Source organism: Embiotoca jacksoni, unplaced genomic scaffold (assembly GCF_022577435.1).
Source record: "Embiotoca jacksoni isolate LCO1_2020_lvr unplaced genomic scaffold, fEmbJac1.0.p SCAF_80, whole genome shotgun sequence".
Lineage (NCBI taxonomy): Eukaryota > Metazoa > Chordata > Actinopteri > Embiotocidae > Embiotoca > Embiotoca jacksoni.
Window position 1 is genome coordinate 1,084,749 of NW_027185437.1, and position 18,394 is coordinate 1,103,142.

Genomic DNA, 18,394 nt, shown 5'->3' on the forward strand with positions numbered 1-18,394 from the left:
TTCATGCATATTTATTTCATTTTAAAAGTGTCATTAAAACATAGTAGACACAATACTGATAATTCCGATTAAATTGGTCAAATCTATGTAGATCTACAGGATCATTTTTACACTGCAAATCCATTCTGTCTTCACATTTTGCTCTCAGATGGAAAGTGAATAAGAGTTGTTTTTTTTCCAAAATAATGAAGATTTGATTTACAATAGAAAGTGTTCATTTACGAGTGAATGTGCTCAGCTACTTAGTGCACAGATAAAATCTTAAAAAGAGCAAGGTCCAGGGCACTCTAAAATAAGGTGGTATTGCATGTAAAAACCAAACAGTTTTAACATGTACTAAGCTTTATTTGTAGTATTTCCATTTGAATAAAGAAGAGTGACTTGGACTTTGTTCTTTTTGAGATTTTTGTGTCTCCCTTCCAAAGAGCACCTTCATGACAGGATTTTAACTTCTGAGAACTTCGGACATTTTCCTGTTTCATAGGAAAAATCTCTGGGAGTGTCCAAAGTGGACAACTTTTACACATCTGGTCACAAGAACATTTTAACCAGACTGTGAGGAACAGACAGGACAAGAACAGACTGTCACATGACTGAAAATAACAAATCATCCTCTGGAGTAAGTTAATAATCCATTTCATTTCTATGATTATAAATCAGAGCCCACGTGCATACAATCTTATCTCTGAGGGTTAATATTCCAGCTGAGATTTTCCAGTGAAATAATTAATTTCTTTGTGTGACTAATTTAAATGCAGTCTTACCTCTCCCATTGTTGCATCCCAGACCGCTGGCATTTCCTATTCGATCCATTCTGGCTCCAAAGCAGCCTGAGGCCCGTTTCCTGGCAGTCATGAGCAGGTCCTGCAGGCGGCTCCTCTGACTCACAGTCCTGCTGTGGCCCTCAGTTGGTTGAGATCTTTCCGGTATCACTGGTTCCTGGTTCCTCTCTTGGTCCAGGCCCCATCCTTGGCTGCGCTCAGGGTCTTGGTTTGTCCCTTCATAATCGGTTTCAGGGTCGTCCTCCTGGGCTGCTTCAGCCAGAGTCTCCTCAAAACGCTCCAGTAAAGACTGTTGTGAAAAGAGAAGGTTTAGAGTCAAATCCCAAACTGCTTACATTCTCTTAGTATGTTCTCTCAGAGCTAGAAGAGCATGCTGATTGTAAACCATTAAACAGGTAGTGAATCAGCCTCCATGATGCTGCCACCACCATGCTTCACTGTACGGAGGGTATCAGCTCAGTGATGAGCAGCTCCTCTGTCCTCCCATCTCTGAAGAGGACTTCTGGAGCTCTGTCAGACATCCTGGTCCTATTTGATCAGTGACATGGGCGGAGCTAGGATAGCAATCTGTCCCTCATCACAGTTTTATCAAAGAGGGTTACAGACAGTTTACTGGACTTTATAGTTTGGTTTTTGAAATAACATCAGTGTAATCTGTGAGATCTTATAAACACAAGTGAAAAAGTGAGACACATCTCCAGGATAATTGAAAAGCCACAGCAAAAGGTCAGAATCCATTTTCACATTGTCATGATGAATTATTGGATAAAGATTAATGGGCAAAAATGTAAACTATTTAAATATAAAACAGAATAAAGCAAAGAGTGAAGAGGTCTGCAAATTTTTTAAATTCATTGTATGTAAGAGTGATGAAGTTATTTCAACATCCAAAATGCACAAGGATAAGGATGTTTATTGTCATCGTAAAAAGATACAACGAAATTTAGTTGTCAACTTATCAGTTCAGCAGCAGAACAAGGTAAAAGATGTTTAAAAACAACTATGATAAAACAAGACATTACTGATTTAAAACAAGACATTACTGATTTAAAACAAGACATTAAATAAATAAATAAAAGATGAAACACATTCATCAACGGCTTTAAAGTGACAAAGTGCTTTGTTAAAGTGTCGTTTTACTGCCTATTTTTGGTTCTCAGCAGCATTGTCCAGTGTGAGCTGGGCGGGTGGGGCGGGGTTGTAGGCAACCGCCCTGGGGAAAAAGCTGTTCCTCAGCCTGTTAGTTCGGGTTTTGACTGTCCTGAATCTTTTTCCTGATGGCAGGGGAACAAACAGAGAGTGACCTGGGTGTGTGATGTCTTTTCTGATGTTGCTGGCCTTCTTCTGGAGGCGGCCAGCATACACAGTGTCCATGTCAGGGAGGGTAACTCCCACAATTCTCTGGAAGAATCCACTGAAAATATCATTGTCTCTAGCATGTACACTCAACAAAAACATAGATGCAACATCTTTTTACTCCCATTTTTCATGATTTGAAGATCTCACACTTTTTTCTTTTTTTTTCATAGTTTGGTCACAAAGTTGGTAAAATCTGTGTCAGTGAACACTTCACCTTTGCTGAAACAACCCCTCCACCTGACAGTGTGGCTCATCAACATACTGATTAAACAGGATTATTGCACAAATGTGACAAGTCACAATAAAAGTCACTCCAAAATGTGCAGGAAGGTTTCAGTGAAGCTGATCAGAGTGCTGTTCGTCCTCTCCAAGGTCTTCACCTGCCTGCAGGTCATCAGGGAAACAGAATGTAGTAGGTACATGTTCTCCTTTGATGATGTCGGGCTCTTTGGAGAACAGTTCTGAAGTAGTAAGGTGGCGCCGTGCTAGTGGCAGCCTGTTACAGCAGCTCCCCCGAGTGTGTTTTTGTTTTAAGTATTTTTCTTTCTTCTCTCTTCGGAGTTGTTTTTTTTCTTTCACGTGTGTTAAGTGACGGTCAGACAATGGACCGTAACTTTTCCACTTTTCTGGTGGTTCTTCTTTTACTTTTTCCCTTCTTCGTAACGGAGAGCTACGCACAGTGGACCGGGGCCATTGTTTACTCTCGTGATCAGCTGATCACGCTGAGTAGACCTCTACTGCTGCTGCCCGGAGCGAGGCCTGAAATTCCGGACGAACTTCAGAGAAGACGTCGGGGTTGCAGAGCTGGAGCTAAGCTAAAGGCGAAGAGGAGGAAATATAAACCAGCGGTCCTGGAGATTTTAATGGGGAACGTGAGGTCGTTGGCCAACAAGACAGACGAGCTCGGCGCGCTGGTAAAGACCCGGAGAGAGTACCGGGAGTGCAGCATCATGTGTTTCACCGAGACATGGCTGCACTCACATCTCCCGGACCACAGCGCGGCCGTACCCGGCTTCAGGACTGTTCGGGGGGACGGAGACGTTGTTCGGAGAGGCAAGAAGAAAGGTGGAGGGATTGCAGTCTATGTGAACGAGAGGTGGTGTAATCCCGACCACGTGTGTGTGAAGGAACGTTTCTGTAGCCTGGACATTGAACTTCTAGCCGTGGGGATGCGCCCGTATTATTTGCAGAGGGAGTTATCATCCGCCATTGTTATCGCTGTGTACGTTCCTCCATCAGCTGACATAGAGGCAGCAGTGGACACCATCTACTCCACTGTGTCCAAACTTCAGACTAAGCATCCCGGTGCATTTTTGTTAGTTGCTGGAGACTTTAACCAGTCTGGATAAAGTATTACCAACTTTGCACCACTATGTTAACCACCCCACCCGGAATAATAAAACCCTGGACCTACTGTATGCTAATGCCATGGATGCATACAGTGCTACTGCCCCCCCCCCCCCTTGGTAGATCAGACCACAACCTGGTCCTGCTGACACCAAAGTATGTTCCTCTGGTGCAGAGGCAGCCTGTAACCACCAGGACTGTGAGGAGGTGGACGGAACCTGGAGAGGAACAACCAGGGGGAACCTGGAGAAGAACAACCAGGGGGAACCTGGAGAGGAACAACCAGGGGGAAGTTCACAGCCCTCATCTGTCTCCTCCACACACCACACCTCCCAAACACCTCCACTGCCTTCCCCCTTCCCCATCTGTCCCCCCTGGTGAGCTGCATGGACACAGAGTCCTCAACTCCAAAGGGCTCTTCCACCATCGACGCCATAACCCCCCTCCCCTCTCTCTGTGACGACTGGCCAGGTGCAGTGCAAGGCTGCAGGACCTGACGGCATCGGCCCCGGGGTCCTGAAGACCTGACGGCATCAGCCCCGGGGTCCTGAAGACCTGCGCCGTCCAGCTGGCTGAGGTCCTACAACACCTCTTCAACCTGAGCCTGAAGCAGGAAGAGGTCCCGGTGCTGTGGAAGACGTCCTGCCTGGTTCCTGTACCGAAGAAGACGACTCCATCTGGCCTCAACGACTACCGACCGGTTGCCCTCACATCTCATGTGATGAAGGTGCTGGAGAGGCTGGTCTTGGCCCACCTCAGGCCGCTGGTGAAATCTTCTCTGGACTCTCTGCAATTTGCGTACCAGCCTCATGTGGGAGTGGACGATGCCATCATCTACCTGCTGCAACGAGCTCAGTCTCACCTGGATGGAACCGGTGACTCTGTGAGAATCACTTTCTTTGATTTCTCCAGTGCATTCAACACCATCCAACCACTGCTGCTGAGGGAGAAGCTGCGGGTGGTGGGGGTGGACACGTCCACCGTCTCCTGGATCACTGACTACCTGACAGGCAGACCACAGTTTGTCCGTCTGGGCAGTGTGCTGTCTGATACGGTGGTCAGTGGTACTGGAGCTCCACAGGGAACTGTTCTGTCTCCCGATGAGTCGACTCTTTTTCTTGAGGAAACTTCGTTCCTTCAATGTGTGCAGCGATATGTTGGAGATGTTCTACTATCTGTTGTGGCCAGTGAACTGTACTTCTAGTAGTCTGCTGGAGGGGGGGGGGGGGGCAGCATTGGAGCCGGTGACACCAACAGACTTAACAAAATGGTTAAGAAGGCCGGCTCCATCATCGGCTGCAAACTGGACAGTCTGGAAAAGGTGGTGGAGAGGAGGACGCTTAAGAAACTATTATCCATGTTGGATAATCCTGACCACCCTCTCCACCTGCTGCAGGGACAGAGGAGGACATTCTCCAAAAGACTCCTCCAGCTGCTGTCACTAGGACAGATGCAGGAGATCATTCCTGATACAGGAGATCATTCTTGCTCACTGCAATAATACTGTACAATAACTCACCTCTGGCAAAATCCATCACACAACAATAACACCGTTGGTTGTCTGTTTTCTTGTTTGTTTAAATATATATATTAAAAAAAAAAAAAAACTTTGCACTATTGTTTAGTTAGTTTTAATTTAATTTAATTATTTTTATTTTATTCTATTTATTGTATATACTGTGCATTTTTATATTTAATATTTTTTTACTGTTATTTTATTGCTTTCCTGTATCTATAATGCTGCTGTAGCGAAAAAATTTTCCCCTTGGGGATTAATAAAGTATCTATCTATCTATCTATCTATCTATCTATCTATCTATCTATCTATCTATCTATCTATCTATCTATCTATCTATCTATTCTCAGATGAAGCCTGGTTTACTGACAGATGGCAGACAGTATGTAGGCGAGTGATTTGCTGATGTAAATGTTGTGAAGTAGTCAGGGTGGTTCATGGTATGTTTTTGTTTTTGTTAGAGTCACAGTCTTCACTTGTATTAAGTTTTTGCCTATAAACAAGAGCAAATCCAATTAAATTAAGTGACATTTGCTACATATTTTCTGGTGCCCCGGGTGAGGCCATATTTAAGGTTTCTGCCTTTGATAAACTTCAGAAAACAGCCTGATCCAATTCATCCCTAACTTTGCCGAATGGCCCTGTCTATTTTTAAACCTTAAATCATACAAAGTGTTGATATATTGAATGATAAAGGTCTGTAACAGGATTCAACATGTTCCAGGAACTGGTAGAATTTCTGCAAAAAGGAATTATTGTCTGCGTGTTCCAGAAATAATCTCCTCTCAGACAATCTCTGTGTTAGCGGTGAAGAGTAGCTAACACACTTGCTAACAGCTGTTTGATACAGTGAAAGATCATTTGAATTGTAGCAGAGTTCTGAAGTAAATAGTAAATAGTGCTTATGTCACTCAATAGGTGTGCTGAAGAAACTTTATAATCAGGAAAAGTAAAAGTGTCCCAAGCCAGAGTGCTCACTGATAAGAAGGTAATCTGGTCTCCCTGGAGGAACAGAAACAGTTACTGTTGTAAGAGAATAAGTTATGTTGATGTGTTGTAGGTTTTTTTTTTTGGTTTGTTTTTTTTTAACACTCAGGTGTTAAATAATTCCTGATGTAAACAAGCGTGGTGAAGGAAACAAAGTGCTTGTTGTTTTTGAAAGAGTGGTCTGTGCCGAAAGAGCGGCAATATCATTATTTCTGGAGTGTCTCAGTCTACTGCCAGAACCATGAGTACATTTTGAGATGAGTAAAGCGGTAGAATCAGGAGGCGGTGCTAAGAGTACGTCACCGGTGACGTCCTAGTTCCTCCTTGTGTTGTTTTACTGGATATATCTCTGACTCATCTAGTAAAACAATTGGTTTAAGGCAGGGGTGTCAAACTCATTTTAGTTAAGGGGCCACATACTGCCCACTTTGATCTCAAGTGGGCCAGACCAGTAAAATCATGGCATAATAACGACAATATTTCTCTTTGTTTAAATCATTGGTGAAGGTTTTTGAACGATAAACCCTATTTTAAGGTCTTTCTACAATAAACTAGAAACATAAAGACCAAAAACTCAGACATCAGTCCACTGTTTATCAGCCTGGGATCTCCTCTGCAGATTCTCTAGCAGCGAGCTGCTGCCTCCGGAGCAGACGTCGCATTTACGCTGTTTTTGAAGCAATTACTGGATCGATTAAAAAAATTACAAAACGTTTGTACTCATAAACCTCCATATTCTCATAGAAATGCAATTTATGTCTTTCTGTAATTTTCACACTTAGCAAAGTCATCCGGCGGGCCGAGCTGGACCCCCTGGCGGGCCGGATTGCATTTGAGTTTAGCACCCAATTGCTTTCATTTTTGGCTACTTGGGGATTCAATTTGAATCTAATCATAATTTTCAGCACTTCCCTGTGATCCCCATATTTTATTCCATTAAACATGATCTTATTATGCCGCCATTTCAACCAAAAATTTTCCTTTTATAGAAGAATTGTCTTTATGAATAAAATTTGAGTACCCAAATTGAAAAGAAAAAAAAATCTAAGAAATAAAAAGCAAATAAAGTAAATTCAGTAAAAGAAATGTTTAAAAAAAAATGAAATATCAACTATCCAGCCCCAATGTTTTAAATTGCAATTGTTCATTTTAATTCTGAATCTTCAAACTTAAATGCAATTTTTGTATTGCTTTCTTTTGAAAAAAAAACAACAAAAAAAACTTTGCCCTATTGTTTAGTTAGTTTTAATTTAATTATTCTATTTTATTTTATTCTATTTATTGTATATACTGTGCATTTTTATATTTAATAGTTTTTACTGTTATTTTATTGCTTTCCTGTATCTATAATGCTGCTGTAGCGAAAACATTTCCCCTTGGGGATTAATAAAGTATCTATCTATCTATCTATCTATCTATCTATCTATCTATCTATCTATCTATCTAATAATCTTTTTTTATGTTTTTGGTTAATTTAGAAGTTTCACCCCAACTATCATTGTGTTCCCCCTCGTTTCATCTGATTAATATTTGCATGTCACCTTAATCTTGCCTGAGCCAAATAATAATTGGCTGAGTAACCTGTGCTCACAACCAACCCCATCACTTGTAAGTGACCAAATTTAATAGAATCCAAATAAGTCAAAGGCTTTCTGCTAACCGAATAAGAACAATCGCAGACCCAACCCAATTAGTCACAAAAGTACTTGAAACCATAGCATAAGTTTTAATAACTGCCTGAGAATTTAAATCATTCACTCATTGATACCTCTTGGCTTCGTTGTTTCCCCTTGTCTATCTCTGCATTTAAAGTCAGACTCATAAATCAAATCACTTCAATGGCAGAAGCAGGTGAAGAAAAGGAGTCTGAGCCAGCCAATACTGAAACTCTGATCTCTGATGAGACATTGGATATTTTTGACATGGCCATAGTGGAGGCAGGATATTGTGCAACTGCAGAATGAACTCAAAACCCTCAAGCAGGAGCACACAAGTAGACAAAAAGGCCTTTCAGAATTAACTGATGAACTGAATTAGACCATGATTGATTAAGAGAAAGATGAGTTGAAAGAGGAAAATCAAACATTGGAATGATCCCTCCAAGAACGCAAACAAGAGCTCGCTGACATACAAGAACAACAATTCAAAGAAGGAACTCTTGGCATCAAATCACAGTTCTTTAGCCAGGTGACAACAGAAATTAATGCGAACCACCAAATCATGACATACATGTGTGTGTGTATATATATATATATATATATATATATGTATGTTTACAACAAACAGTTTCAGTGAGGACGTTTCTTTTCTCGACTTACCACACTGACACCCTGTTTCATGATGAATGTACCTAACCCTCCATAAAGTTCACACACACAGGTGCAAAGATGGTTTCTTACCTGGAGCTGAGCTAAGTCACCTGTAGAGGCGGGCCTTCCCAGTATGTGGCTGCTAACCAGTGTCTGCTGACACAGCAGGGCTAACAGGCCCCACAGGACTGGTGGTCTCATGTTATCCTGCTGCTGCTAGTACTGACCCAACATCCGAACCGCACGATTTATATACAGTCCAACATGCGCGCACACGCACATGCATGCACACACACACGCACACACACACACACACACACATCAAGCAACAGACAGACAGTGTCAGTGGCTCATCATTTTGTAGATCCCCTCAAGTGCATTCTGACACCTCTGCTTGATAAGGCAGCTGGTCAGATGTCTGTTTAAGTGGTGCTTGGTGGTAGGTGATGTGTGTGTGTGTGTGTGTGTGTCTGTGTATCATCAAGTGTACCAGTAGAAGTGGATGACCTCAGGAGTCATCGTGGATCTCTGAGCTCAGTCGTGGTGTATTGACAGGAATGCAGCATTCACACTTGTGAGACTGAAAAACACCATAGTAGGTGAAAACTGCTGCTGCTGGCTTCCAGAGGTTACCATGGTTTAAATCAGGAGAGGAAGAAAACAATATTAAATATCATCACTGACGACGTACAGTATATATAGTATATATTAAATGTAGCTGAAGGGATGGCTTTGTTTCTTATGTTTCAGTTTCTAAAGTTGGGTGAATAATGTTTTAGCTGTTTGTAAAATTGCATATTAGATTTGTTTATTTTTATCTTAAGTTAAGGCTTCAGTTGAATACCAGCAATACAGCACATACACTTCATGGAACAATGATTGATGATGCCAAATATTGAAGCAGATCATTACTACTGAGAACTGAAGGCTCCAAAGAGTGACTGTCTGTCAGCCTGCTACAGAGCTGAAAACAAAGTTTTTCTTGTTGTCTTCTTTTAATGTTCAATAATATGCAGTTAAGGCATCACGCAGGCTTTCTTATTTGATCTTAGACTATCTGTCCAGACCAGGTGATTCTTCTTATTGGAGTTTTACATAGAGTGAGGCTGCAGCACTATCAACGGGAGGATCCACTTGCTTGTTTGGTCACCTGTAAAGAAGCTGCTGAGAAGTGTGTCCGACTGTAACTCTGTATTCTGATCTAAACTCTGGGCTGTCATGTTTCAGGGTTTATATTGAACTCAGCCATAATTCTAGAAATGAGAGCTGCACTGTCCAAAGTGGGATGGATGCTGTCTCTCCGTGTCAGATCAAGTTTTCCTAAAGAGTTTTTCATCAGTAAATGAACACATCATTAGCTGGACACCACCTAAACGTCATCACTGGTCAGATCAGGCAAAGGTCACAAGAAAACTATTGAGTCTGACATTGTTTTGGCAAAGTTACACACCAATACCATAATCATTAATCATTTTATTTGATGGACCCTAATCCTAACCCAAGAAACTAATACATGTATTTCCCTGTGGAGGTGGGGCGTGGTTTGGCTCAGCTGCAGGAGTGACTGATTGGGAGAGTGATTCAGGGAACGGTGCCTGGAAGAGGCTTAATTAGCCCAGCTGCATCCAATCACTGATTTGTCTCTCTCCACATGTGAAAACCAGTAGGGACACACCGGAGGGAGGAGAAAGGCTGGAGACATGGACAGAGAGGCAGAGAGGCAGAGATTTTGGGTGCGCTCAGAGACAAGGCAGCAGAGCGCCTGGACTGTGACAACGGTATTGTGGTGACAATAAAAACACTTTGAGAACTCTACCAGAGCGGGTTGGTGTCATTGTGCTGAGAAAGACCCACTTGTTACTGGCACCTAATGTGGGGAGCAGCACATGGATGGAGGTGGGCAGCAAATGGATATGCCGGCACAGCTGGGGCAAATTCTGGGGGGGATTGTGGCCATGCAGCGGGACCAAGCAGAGACCAACAGGCAGTTCCTGGGGGCGCTTCAGGCCCAGGCAGAGAGGCAGGCACACGCACTGGAACAACTAGCAGCACGGTCGGCTGCAGCTCTGCCGGTGCCGGCCCCCTCTACATTGGCGGGGGTGATCCTGCACAAGATGACTGCAGCAGATGATGTGCAGTCATTTTTAGACATGTACGAGGCAATGGTGGGGGCGTGTGGCTGGCCTGCATTGGAGTGGGCGGTTCAGCTCTTGCATCTTCTAGCTGGGGAGGCACAAACAGGAGCCCTGGGGCTGTCCCTGGTAGCCAGACATATCTACGCGGATGTGCGGAAAGCCATCGTGGACCGGCTGGGCCTTTCTCAGGAGGATCATCGACGGAGGTTCTGCGAGGCCAGGCTGAGGCCTGAAGACCGGCCCTTCCCATATGCACAGCGGCTGAGGGACGCAGCAACCAGGGAGCTCAGTCGGGGCGCAGGCCGTGATGGAGAAGGTGGTCCTTGAACAATTTGTGGAGGGTCTGCCGGCCAGAACATCAGCCTGGGTCGGCTGCCACCACCCTACGGCGCTGGAGACCACGATCACCTTGGCAGAGAACCACCTCGCTGTCCATCCCAGCGGTTGGTGGGACAGCGGTCGACTTCCGCCCCTTGGAGGAAGTTACATCAGCAGCTCCTGGCTAGGCCCCTACCAGCTCCGCAGTCATTCCTCCGATCCACAGGTCCCAGCAAACACCAGCACTCTTCCCAACCTACAGGGGGCCCCTCAAACGTCAGGGCAGGAGTGTTGGAGGTCCGCCCGTTCCCTTAAATAGCGTGTAGCATTTTTCCTTACTATTAGTTAGGGTGAATTGTTACAGAGTGGTGGCCTGTACGGGGAATGCTGGATTATTTTGTTAATTTTTTGATATTGCCGTTAATGGTTTTACATTTTGCTTGACCTGTTTCCGGGGATTTTTTGTTTAGAAATCCAGAAGATGGCATTTGTTTGTAGTTTGTAAATTAAGTAGGCCCCAGTGTTGAATTAATATTATAAAGAGTTGCCCATAATAGGTCAATTAGAGCCACAGTTTGTGGTGTATTTACCACAAGCACATATTATTTTTTCCAAATAGCTGTGAAGACTTTTGAGTGTACTGGCTGGTCCAGCTTGAAGGATAGTTAGGTTTACACGTCCTACCAACAAAACACACACACACACACTTTAAAGGTTATATTCAATTACTGCATTTCAAACATAGACTGACACGAATGGCTACCCAAAGGCAGCTGGGGTCACCCGGGGGTAATGGGGCCCAAGGAGAAGATTCCTATCTCATTGACCTGGTAAAAAATGCCACCCCACTCGTTGAAGCTGACCCTCACCAGCACGTCACAGTTAGACAAAATCAAAGCGGCATCTTAGGGCGAACAAGCCTGTTGGAGACTATGTATCTCGAGCCCCCTGATGAAGAACAACAGCAGGTTGATGCTTATGAGGATGTTGAGGCCTGTTCTTTTACAGAAAAGCTTCAGGATCTTCAGCTGAGGATGGATGCGTTGGAAGGTCAGTTCAAGGACACAGTGGATAGCACGCTCAATCGTGAAGAGGGGCTCAGAGCGTCTGTTGAGTCTGTGGCTAAGGAGGCTAAGGACTACATCGACGCCAAGCTGCAGGAGGTTGATCTGACTGTGGTGGCCTGTTTGCGGCGAAGGGATAAACAGTGGGCAGAGGAACTGAAGAAGGCCCGAAGTCGTTCAGCATGGAGGCCTCTTAGTTTCTCCACTCCTGCGGAGCGAGACCCTGCCAGCCATCAAACATCTGTAGGCGATGGTGCACTAACCTCCCTGCCGGCAGCCACTATTAGGATGGAGTTTCCCCAGTTTGGAGACTCGAGAAGTTCTACAGATGTGTGGATTTTATTGAACAGTGTGAGAACTTCCTGGCCCTCAGACCATTGAACAATATGGAGCTCCTGGGCACCCTAAATGCCGTTCTAAAAGAGCCGGCATGGCTGCTCGTGGTGAGATACCCAACTGGGCAAAGTTTAAAAATGCTTTCCTTGAAGCCTTCCTGCCCACGGACTATCAGTCCAAGATAGAGGACCAACTCCGCTCGAAGGTCCAAGCACCCACTCAGTGCCTGAGGGATTTTGCATATGATCACCATGCACTCTGCTTGAAGTGGAGACCAGATATGTCGGAAGAGGAGATTGTACGGAGCATCCTTGGCACATGCAACCCGAGGTTGGCTAGTGGCCTACGTGGCATTGTGTCTACGGTCGATCAAGTGGTCAAGGTGGGGTGTCTAATAGAAAAGGACTGGAGTAACTCAAAAGACTATTGGAACCGGGTACAACAGACCAGCCTTTCCGACCGCTCCTCCAGGAAGTCCAGCAAAAAGCCTGAACATGGTCAGTATCGGGGACCTGGTGCGGATGTGGCCGCTGTGATGGGTGTACCAACTCTCCTGGTGGTGCCGATAAGGGTCCGTGGCTTAAACGGGGACAGTGGCCTGGACTCGGGGTGCACATACTCCTTAATGAGAAGAACCCCCTGGAATGCTATAAAGAAGTCGGGAGAGTCACTGAGTGCAAGCAAGATCCGCGAGAAGTTCATCATGGCTAATGGGCAGGAAAGTAAGGCGATAGGAAAAACTAACTTGCTCCTCTCTCTACACGACGCTCACATCTCAGTCAACATACATGTACTGGACGATAACCAACTGTGCATCCCTTTATTGCTTGGACTAAACTTCATGTGTGCTAGCCAAATCATTTTAATGCCACATTTAAGGAAATATGTTATGCCGGGTAAGAAAGAGCATAAATTCTTAGCCAAGACTCATGATGCCCTCCAGTGGGGTTGTGCTGGGCCTGCTGTAAACTTTTACATGGCAGTTATGGAAGACTCCACGGTCAAACACTCAACTGTCCCACTCTTGGAAGCCCAGCCAGAGGTGGTGAGATCGCTGCTGCAGAAGTGGTCTACAGTCTGGACTGAGTCTACCGGTACCACCAACGTCATAAGTCACAAGATCTTGACGACAGATGAGGTGCCAGTGCGAAGGCGGGCTTACAGGGTCTCCCCACAAAAGCCAGCAGTCATTAAGGAACAGGTGAAGAAAATGCTCAGTACTGGCGTCATTGAGCCATCTTCTTCTGCGTGGGCTTCTCCAGTGGTGTTGATCCCAAGGAAGGATGGGACTCCCCGCTTCTGTGTGGACTACAGGGGAGTTAATGCCAAAACCCACCACGACGCGTATCCAGTGCCACTGGTGCATGCAATCCTGGAGTCCATGCAAGGCGCCCAATACTTCAGCTCCCTGGATCTCCAGAGCGGGTGCTGGCAGGTGGCCATGGTTCAGGGGAGTAAACGGAAGACAGTCATGATCACCCACCTAGGACTCTTCCAATTTAAGGTCATGCCATTCGGGTTATGGAACGCTGGCGCCACCTTTCAATGGCTAATGGAGAATGTCTTGGGGGAGCTAAGAGGAAAAGTCTGCTTTGTCTACATTGATGACATCATAGTCTTCTCCAACACTCAGGAGCAACATCTGCGCGACCTTGAAGCACTGTTTGAAAAGGTACACCAGGCCCATCTGACATTGAATGTGAAGAAATGCCACCTTCTACAATCTCAACTCACCTTCTTAGGGCATATAGTTTCAGGTGAGGGAGTGGCCGTAGATCCTGCGACGGTTGCTGCCATCTCAGCGTACCCGGCGCCCGCAGATATCAAGAGTCTGCAGAGGTTTCTCGGGTTGGTGGGGTGGTATCACAAATTCATTCCAAGGTTGGCAGACATTGTGAGAGGGGTCTCAACAACCTGAAGAAAAAGTGGGTTCCTTGGGACTGGTCCACAGTGTGTCAGTCTGCCTTTGAACAGCTTAAAGGCTTGTTGCAGTCGCCACCGGTGCTGGCACAGCCGAGGCCGCACCTTGGCTTCCAGGTGCACTGCGACTCCAGTGATGTGGGTCTGGTGGTTGTCCTAATGCAGGTCATTGATGGGGATGAAGTCGCCATTGCTTTTGTATCTAGAGCTCTCCATGGTGCTGAAATAAGGCATTCCACCTCAGAAAAGGAATGCCTAGCAGTGGTGTGGGCAGTGGTGAAGTGGCGGCATTACCTGGAGGGGGAAACATTCGATGTGTATACGGACCACAGTGCTCTAGCGTGGGCATTCAACTGCCCTAAAGCATCGTACTGTCTCACCAGGTGGACTCTGTGGCTACAGGCCTTCTCATTCCATTATAAAAAGGGTTGCTGTAATGTCGTTCCTAATGCCTTGTCCCGCACACCACCATCATCTGGAGGAAGTGCATGTGTAGCTGTCGGAAAATCGTACTGGTCAGACCTACCCAGCTCCCTTCAGGACATCGAGAAGGCCCGGCAGGTGGACATATTATGCCAAGAGCTTGCTCAACCCATCTACCAGCCCTCTCCTGGTCACATACACTACCATCATTAACAAGGGGTGCTCTATTGGGGTGTACCTTCAAAGTATGGTGGATTCAACTACCAGATGGTTGTTCCTGCTGCACTTGTGCCCGAGTTTCTGGCATACTTCCACAATAGTCCTTTCGGAGGTCATCTGGGGAGGATGAAGATTCTCCTGAAAATCATGGAGGTGGCCTGGTGGCCATCAGTCCGCAAGGATGTTTGGAGTCATGTCCATGCTTACCCTACTTGTCAGCAGTACAAAGGCTCTAATGAAAAGCCAGCGGGACAACTCCAGTCACCAGAAGTCAAAGCACCGGGTGAGATGATAGGAGTAGACTTCATGGTCCTCTCCCACTCAGCAAGCCCGGAATTCAGTTTTGATGGTGGTGGTAGACTACTACAGCAAATGGGTGGAGCTTTTTGCTCTGAAAGATGCCAAAACACCCAAAGTCTGTCAAATCTTAAGGAATGACATCTTTACGCGCTGGGGGGTACTGAAATACCTGCTGTCTGACCGGGTCCCCCAATTCACGAGCCAGCTGATGTCCAGTCTCTGCGAAACTTGGGGCGTGGCCCAGAAGCTCACGACAGCTTACCATCCCCAGACCAATCAGACAGAAAGGGTTAATAGGACGCTGAAGGCTATGATTGCCTCCTTTGTAGGGGACCACCATCAGGACTGGGACCGGTGGCTGCCTGAATTTCGGATGGCTATCAACACAGCAGTACATGAGACCACGGGGGTGACCCCTGCTGTCCTAGCACTAGGTCGCAACCTCAAAGGCCCTCTAAAGTGTCTCACACACAAGTCTCCTGCACCCAGCATATCTGCATACCACACACTACACTCACACACACAATTACTGAAGGAGGTTGAGAGACATGTTGGTGTAGCTAAAGCCAGATAAGCCAGGTACTATAATGCACGATGCAAAGATATACACTTTGCAGTTGGGGATCTGGTCTGGGTTAGGTCACACCCATTGTCCAAAGCCTCAGCCAAATTCTCTGCCAAGTTTGCACCCAAATGGTTCGGGCCTGTCAGGGTAGAGAAAAAGTTAGGTCCTTTGAACTACCATGTTCGTTGGTTTACTGACAAAAATAAGGTGGACAATGTGAATGTGGTTGACCTGAAACCCTACTTCGCCTTTGACCAAGTGATAAAAATGTATGGTCAGCTGGTGCGCCCTGACGCAGCACAATCATATCCACATTTTTCAGATATTAGCGACAAGCTGTATAGAGTGAGTCGTGACACTCAAACAGGAAAACACCCAGTTGTTGATGTGCCGAACAACCGCCGGGAAATCATTTTCCAGGCGACTGACTACAACCCAATGGCTGGCCACATGGGATATGATAAAACACTGGACTGGACAATAACCCAAATTTATTGGCCGGGTATCCAGGGGGGATGTGCGCCGTTGGTGTGCATCCTGCCCGGAGTATCAATTGGTAAACCAGCCGGCCATTCTGAGGGCGCCTTTGCATCCTCTGCCATTAATGGAGGTCCCATTTGAACGAATTGGCATGGACCTCATTGGGCCATTTCACCGGAGTGCACGCGGATATCACTTTGTGTTAGTTCTGGTGGAGCAGGGCACCTCGTTCATGTCACGAACACTGAGGGAACTTTATGGATTACATTACATTACATTTCATTTAGCTGACGCTTTTATCCAAAGCAACTTACAATAAGTGCATTACAACCATGAGGGTACAAACCCAGAACAACAAGAATCAAGTTTAGCTCGCAGTGAGGGAGCAACAAGCCGATTGGCAGATGCAGAGCGGAGTGAGCGGGCTGGGGTGTAAGGTTGGACCATGTCCTGGAGGAAGAGGAGGAGGAGGAGGAGCGGAGTGAACGGGCTGGGGTGTAAGGTTGGACCATGTCCTGGATGTAGACTGGACCCGATCGGTTCACAGCACGGTACGCAAGTACCAATGTTTTGAAACGGATGCGGGCGGCTACTGGTAACCAGTGAAGGGAGCGGAGTAGTGTGAGTGGATTACTGGGAGTAAAATCTACTCGGACTAATGTGTATCACCCACAGACTGACGGTCTGGTGAAGCGTCTGAATAAGTTTTTAAAGTCCATGATCTGTACGTTTATTCACGAAGATGAACGCAATTGGGATAAATGGCTTGATCCTCTGTTGTTTGCAGTGCGGGAGGTCCCCCAGGCCTCCACGGGATTTTCTCCCTTTGAGCTGCTGTTTGGCAGGAAACCGCGAGGGGTGCTCGAACTGCTTAAGGAAAACTGGGAGGAAGGTCCGAGCCCCGGTAAAAGGGAAATTCAGTACGTCCTGGACCTGCGAGCAAAACTGCACACACTGGGACGGATGTCCCGCAAGAATTTGCTCCAGGCCCAGGAACGTCAACAACGGCTGTACAACAGAGGAGCCAAGTTGAGGCAATTCACACCGGGAGAAAAGGTACTTGTATTGCTTCCTTCTTCCAGCTCGAAACTCCTCGCCAAGTGGCAAGGGCCCTTTGTGGTCACATGGCGAGTAGGGGATGTCAACTATGAGGTGGTGCGTTCTGACAGGGGTGGAGCTACACATCTACCACCTCAACCTCTTAAAAGCATGGAGACAGGCGGAGTCTGTTTCTCTGGTGTCTGCGGTATCTGAGAGAGGAGCTACAGCCAGAGGTTCCAAAGTCCACCAATCCTGCCTCGCTCCCTTTCGACGCCCATCTCTCCGGGACCCAGAGGACAGACGTTGCCCGGTTGCAAAAGCAGTTTGCTGATGTGTTCTCCCTCCTGCCAGGACGCACGAACATCATAGTGCACAACATTGAGACTTCACCGGGCATGATGGTGCAGTCGTGACCCTACAGGTTACCTGAACACAAAAGAAAAGTGGTTCAGAGGGAATTGGCTACTATGCTGGAGATAGGAGTAATAGAAGAGTCCAACAGTGCCTGGGGTAGCCCCATTGGATGGATCTATACGGTTCTGTGTGGACTATCGCAGGGTGAATGATGTGTCACGATTTGATGTGTACCCAATGCCCTGGATCAACGAACTCCTGGACCGTCTGGGCACTGCGCGTTTCTTTACGACACTGGATTTAACCAAGGGCTACTGGTAGATTCCTCTCTCACCAGAGTCCAAGGAAAAAAGTGCCTTCTCCACTCCGTTTGGATTGTACCAATTTACCACACTTCTCTTTGGGTTGTTTGGTGCCCCAGCCACTTTCCAACGCCTCATGGACCGGGTGCTGCATCCGCATGTTGCATATGCTGCTGCCTACCTGGATGATGTCATCATCCACCTGGGCGGAGCATGTGCAGCAGGTGGGCGCGGTGCTGGAGTCCCTAGGCAGGCTGGGCTCACTGCCAACCCAGGGAAGTGCGCAGTTGGACGGAGGGAGGTACGGTATCTGTAGGTTAGGCCGGATGGCTCCCCGGCCTAAGTTGGGCGGTGGAGGTATGTGGTAGTGGGGCATGGTTTGGCTCAGCTGCAGGAGGGACTGATTGGGAGAGTGGTTCAGGGAACGGTGTCTGAAAGATTCTTAATTAGCACAGCTGCATCCAATCACTGATTGTCTCTCTCTCCCAATATAAAAACCAGTAGGGACACACCGGAGGGAGGAGAAAGGCTGGAGACACGGACGGACAGAGTGGCAGAGAGGCAGACGCTGTGGGTGCGCTCGGAGACAAGGCAGCAGAGCACCTGGACTGTGACAGCAGTATTGTGGTGACAATAA

At 46.6% G+C, this 18,394-nt stretch overlaps 1 protein-coding gene across 1 annotated transcript; it reads right to left on the minus strand.

The window, feature by feature from the left end:
• Window positions 1–519: 519 nt before the first annotated feature.
• On the minus strand, window positions 520–1,303 carry LOC138192088 (natriuretic peptides A-like). Its single transcript, XM_069139270.1, has 3 exons — window positions 1,226–1,303; window positions 765–1,071; window positions 520–527 (listed from the first exon to the last, which is right to left on the minus strand). Exons 1-3 carry the CDS (start codon window positions 1,301–1,303, stop codon window positions 520–522), a joined length of 393 nt encoding a protein of 130 aa, XP_068995371.1.
• Between the last annotated feature and the right edge of the window lie 17,091 nt (window positions 1,304–18,394).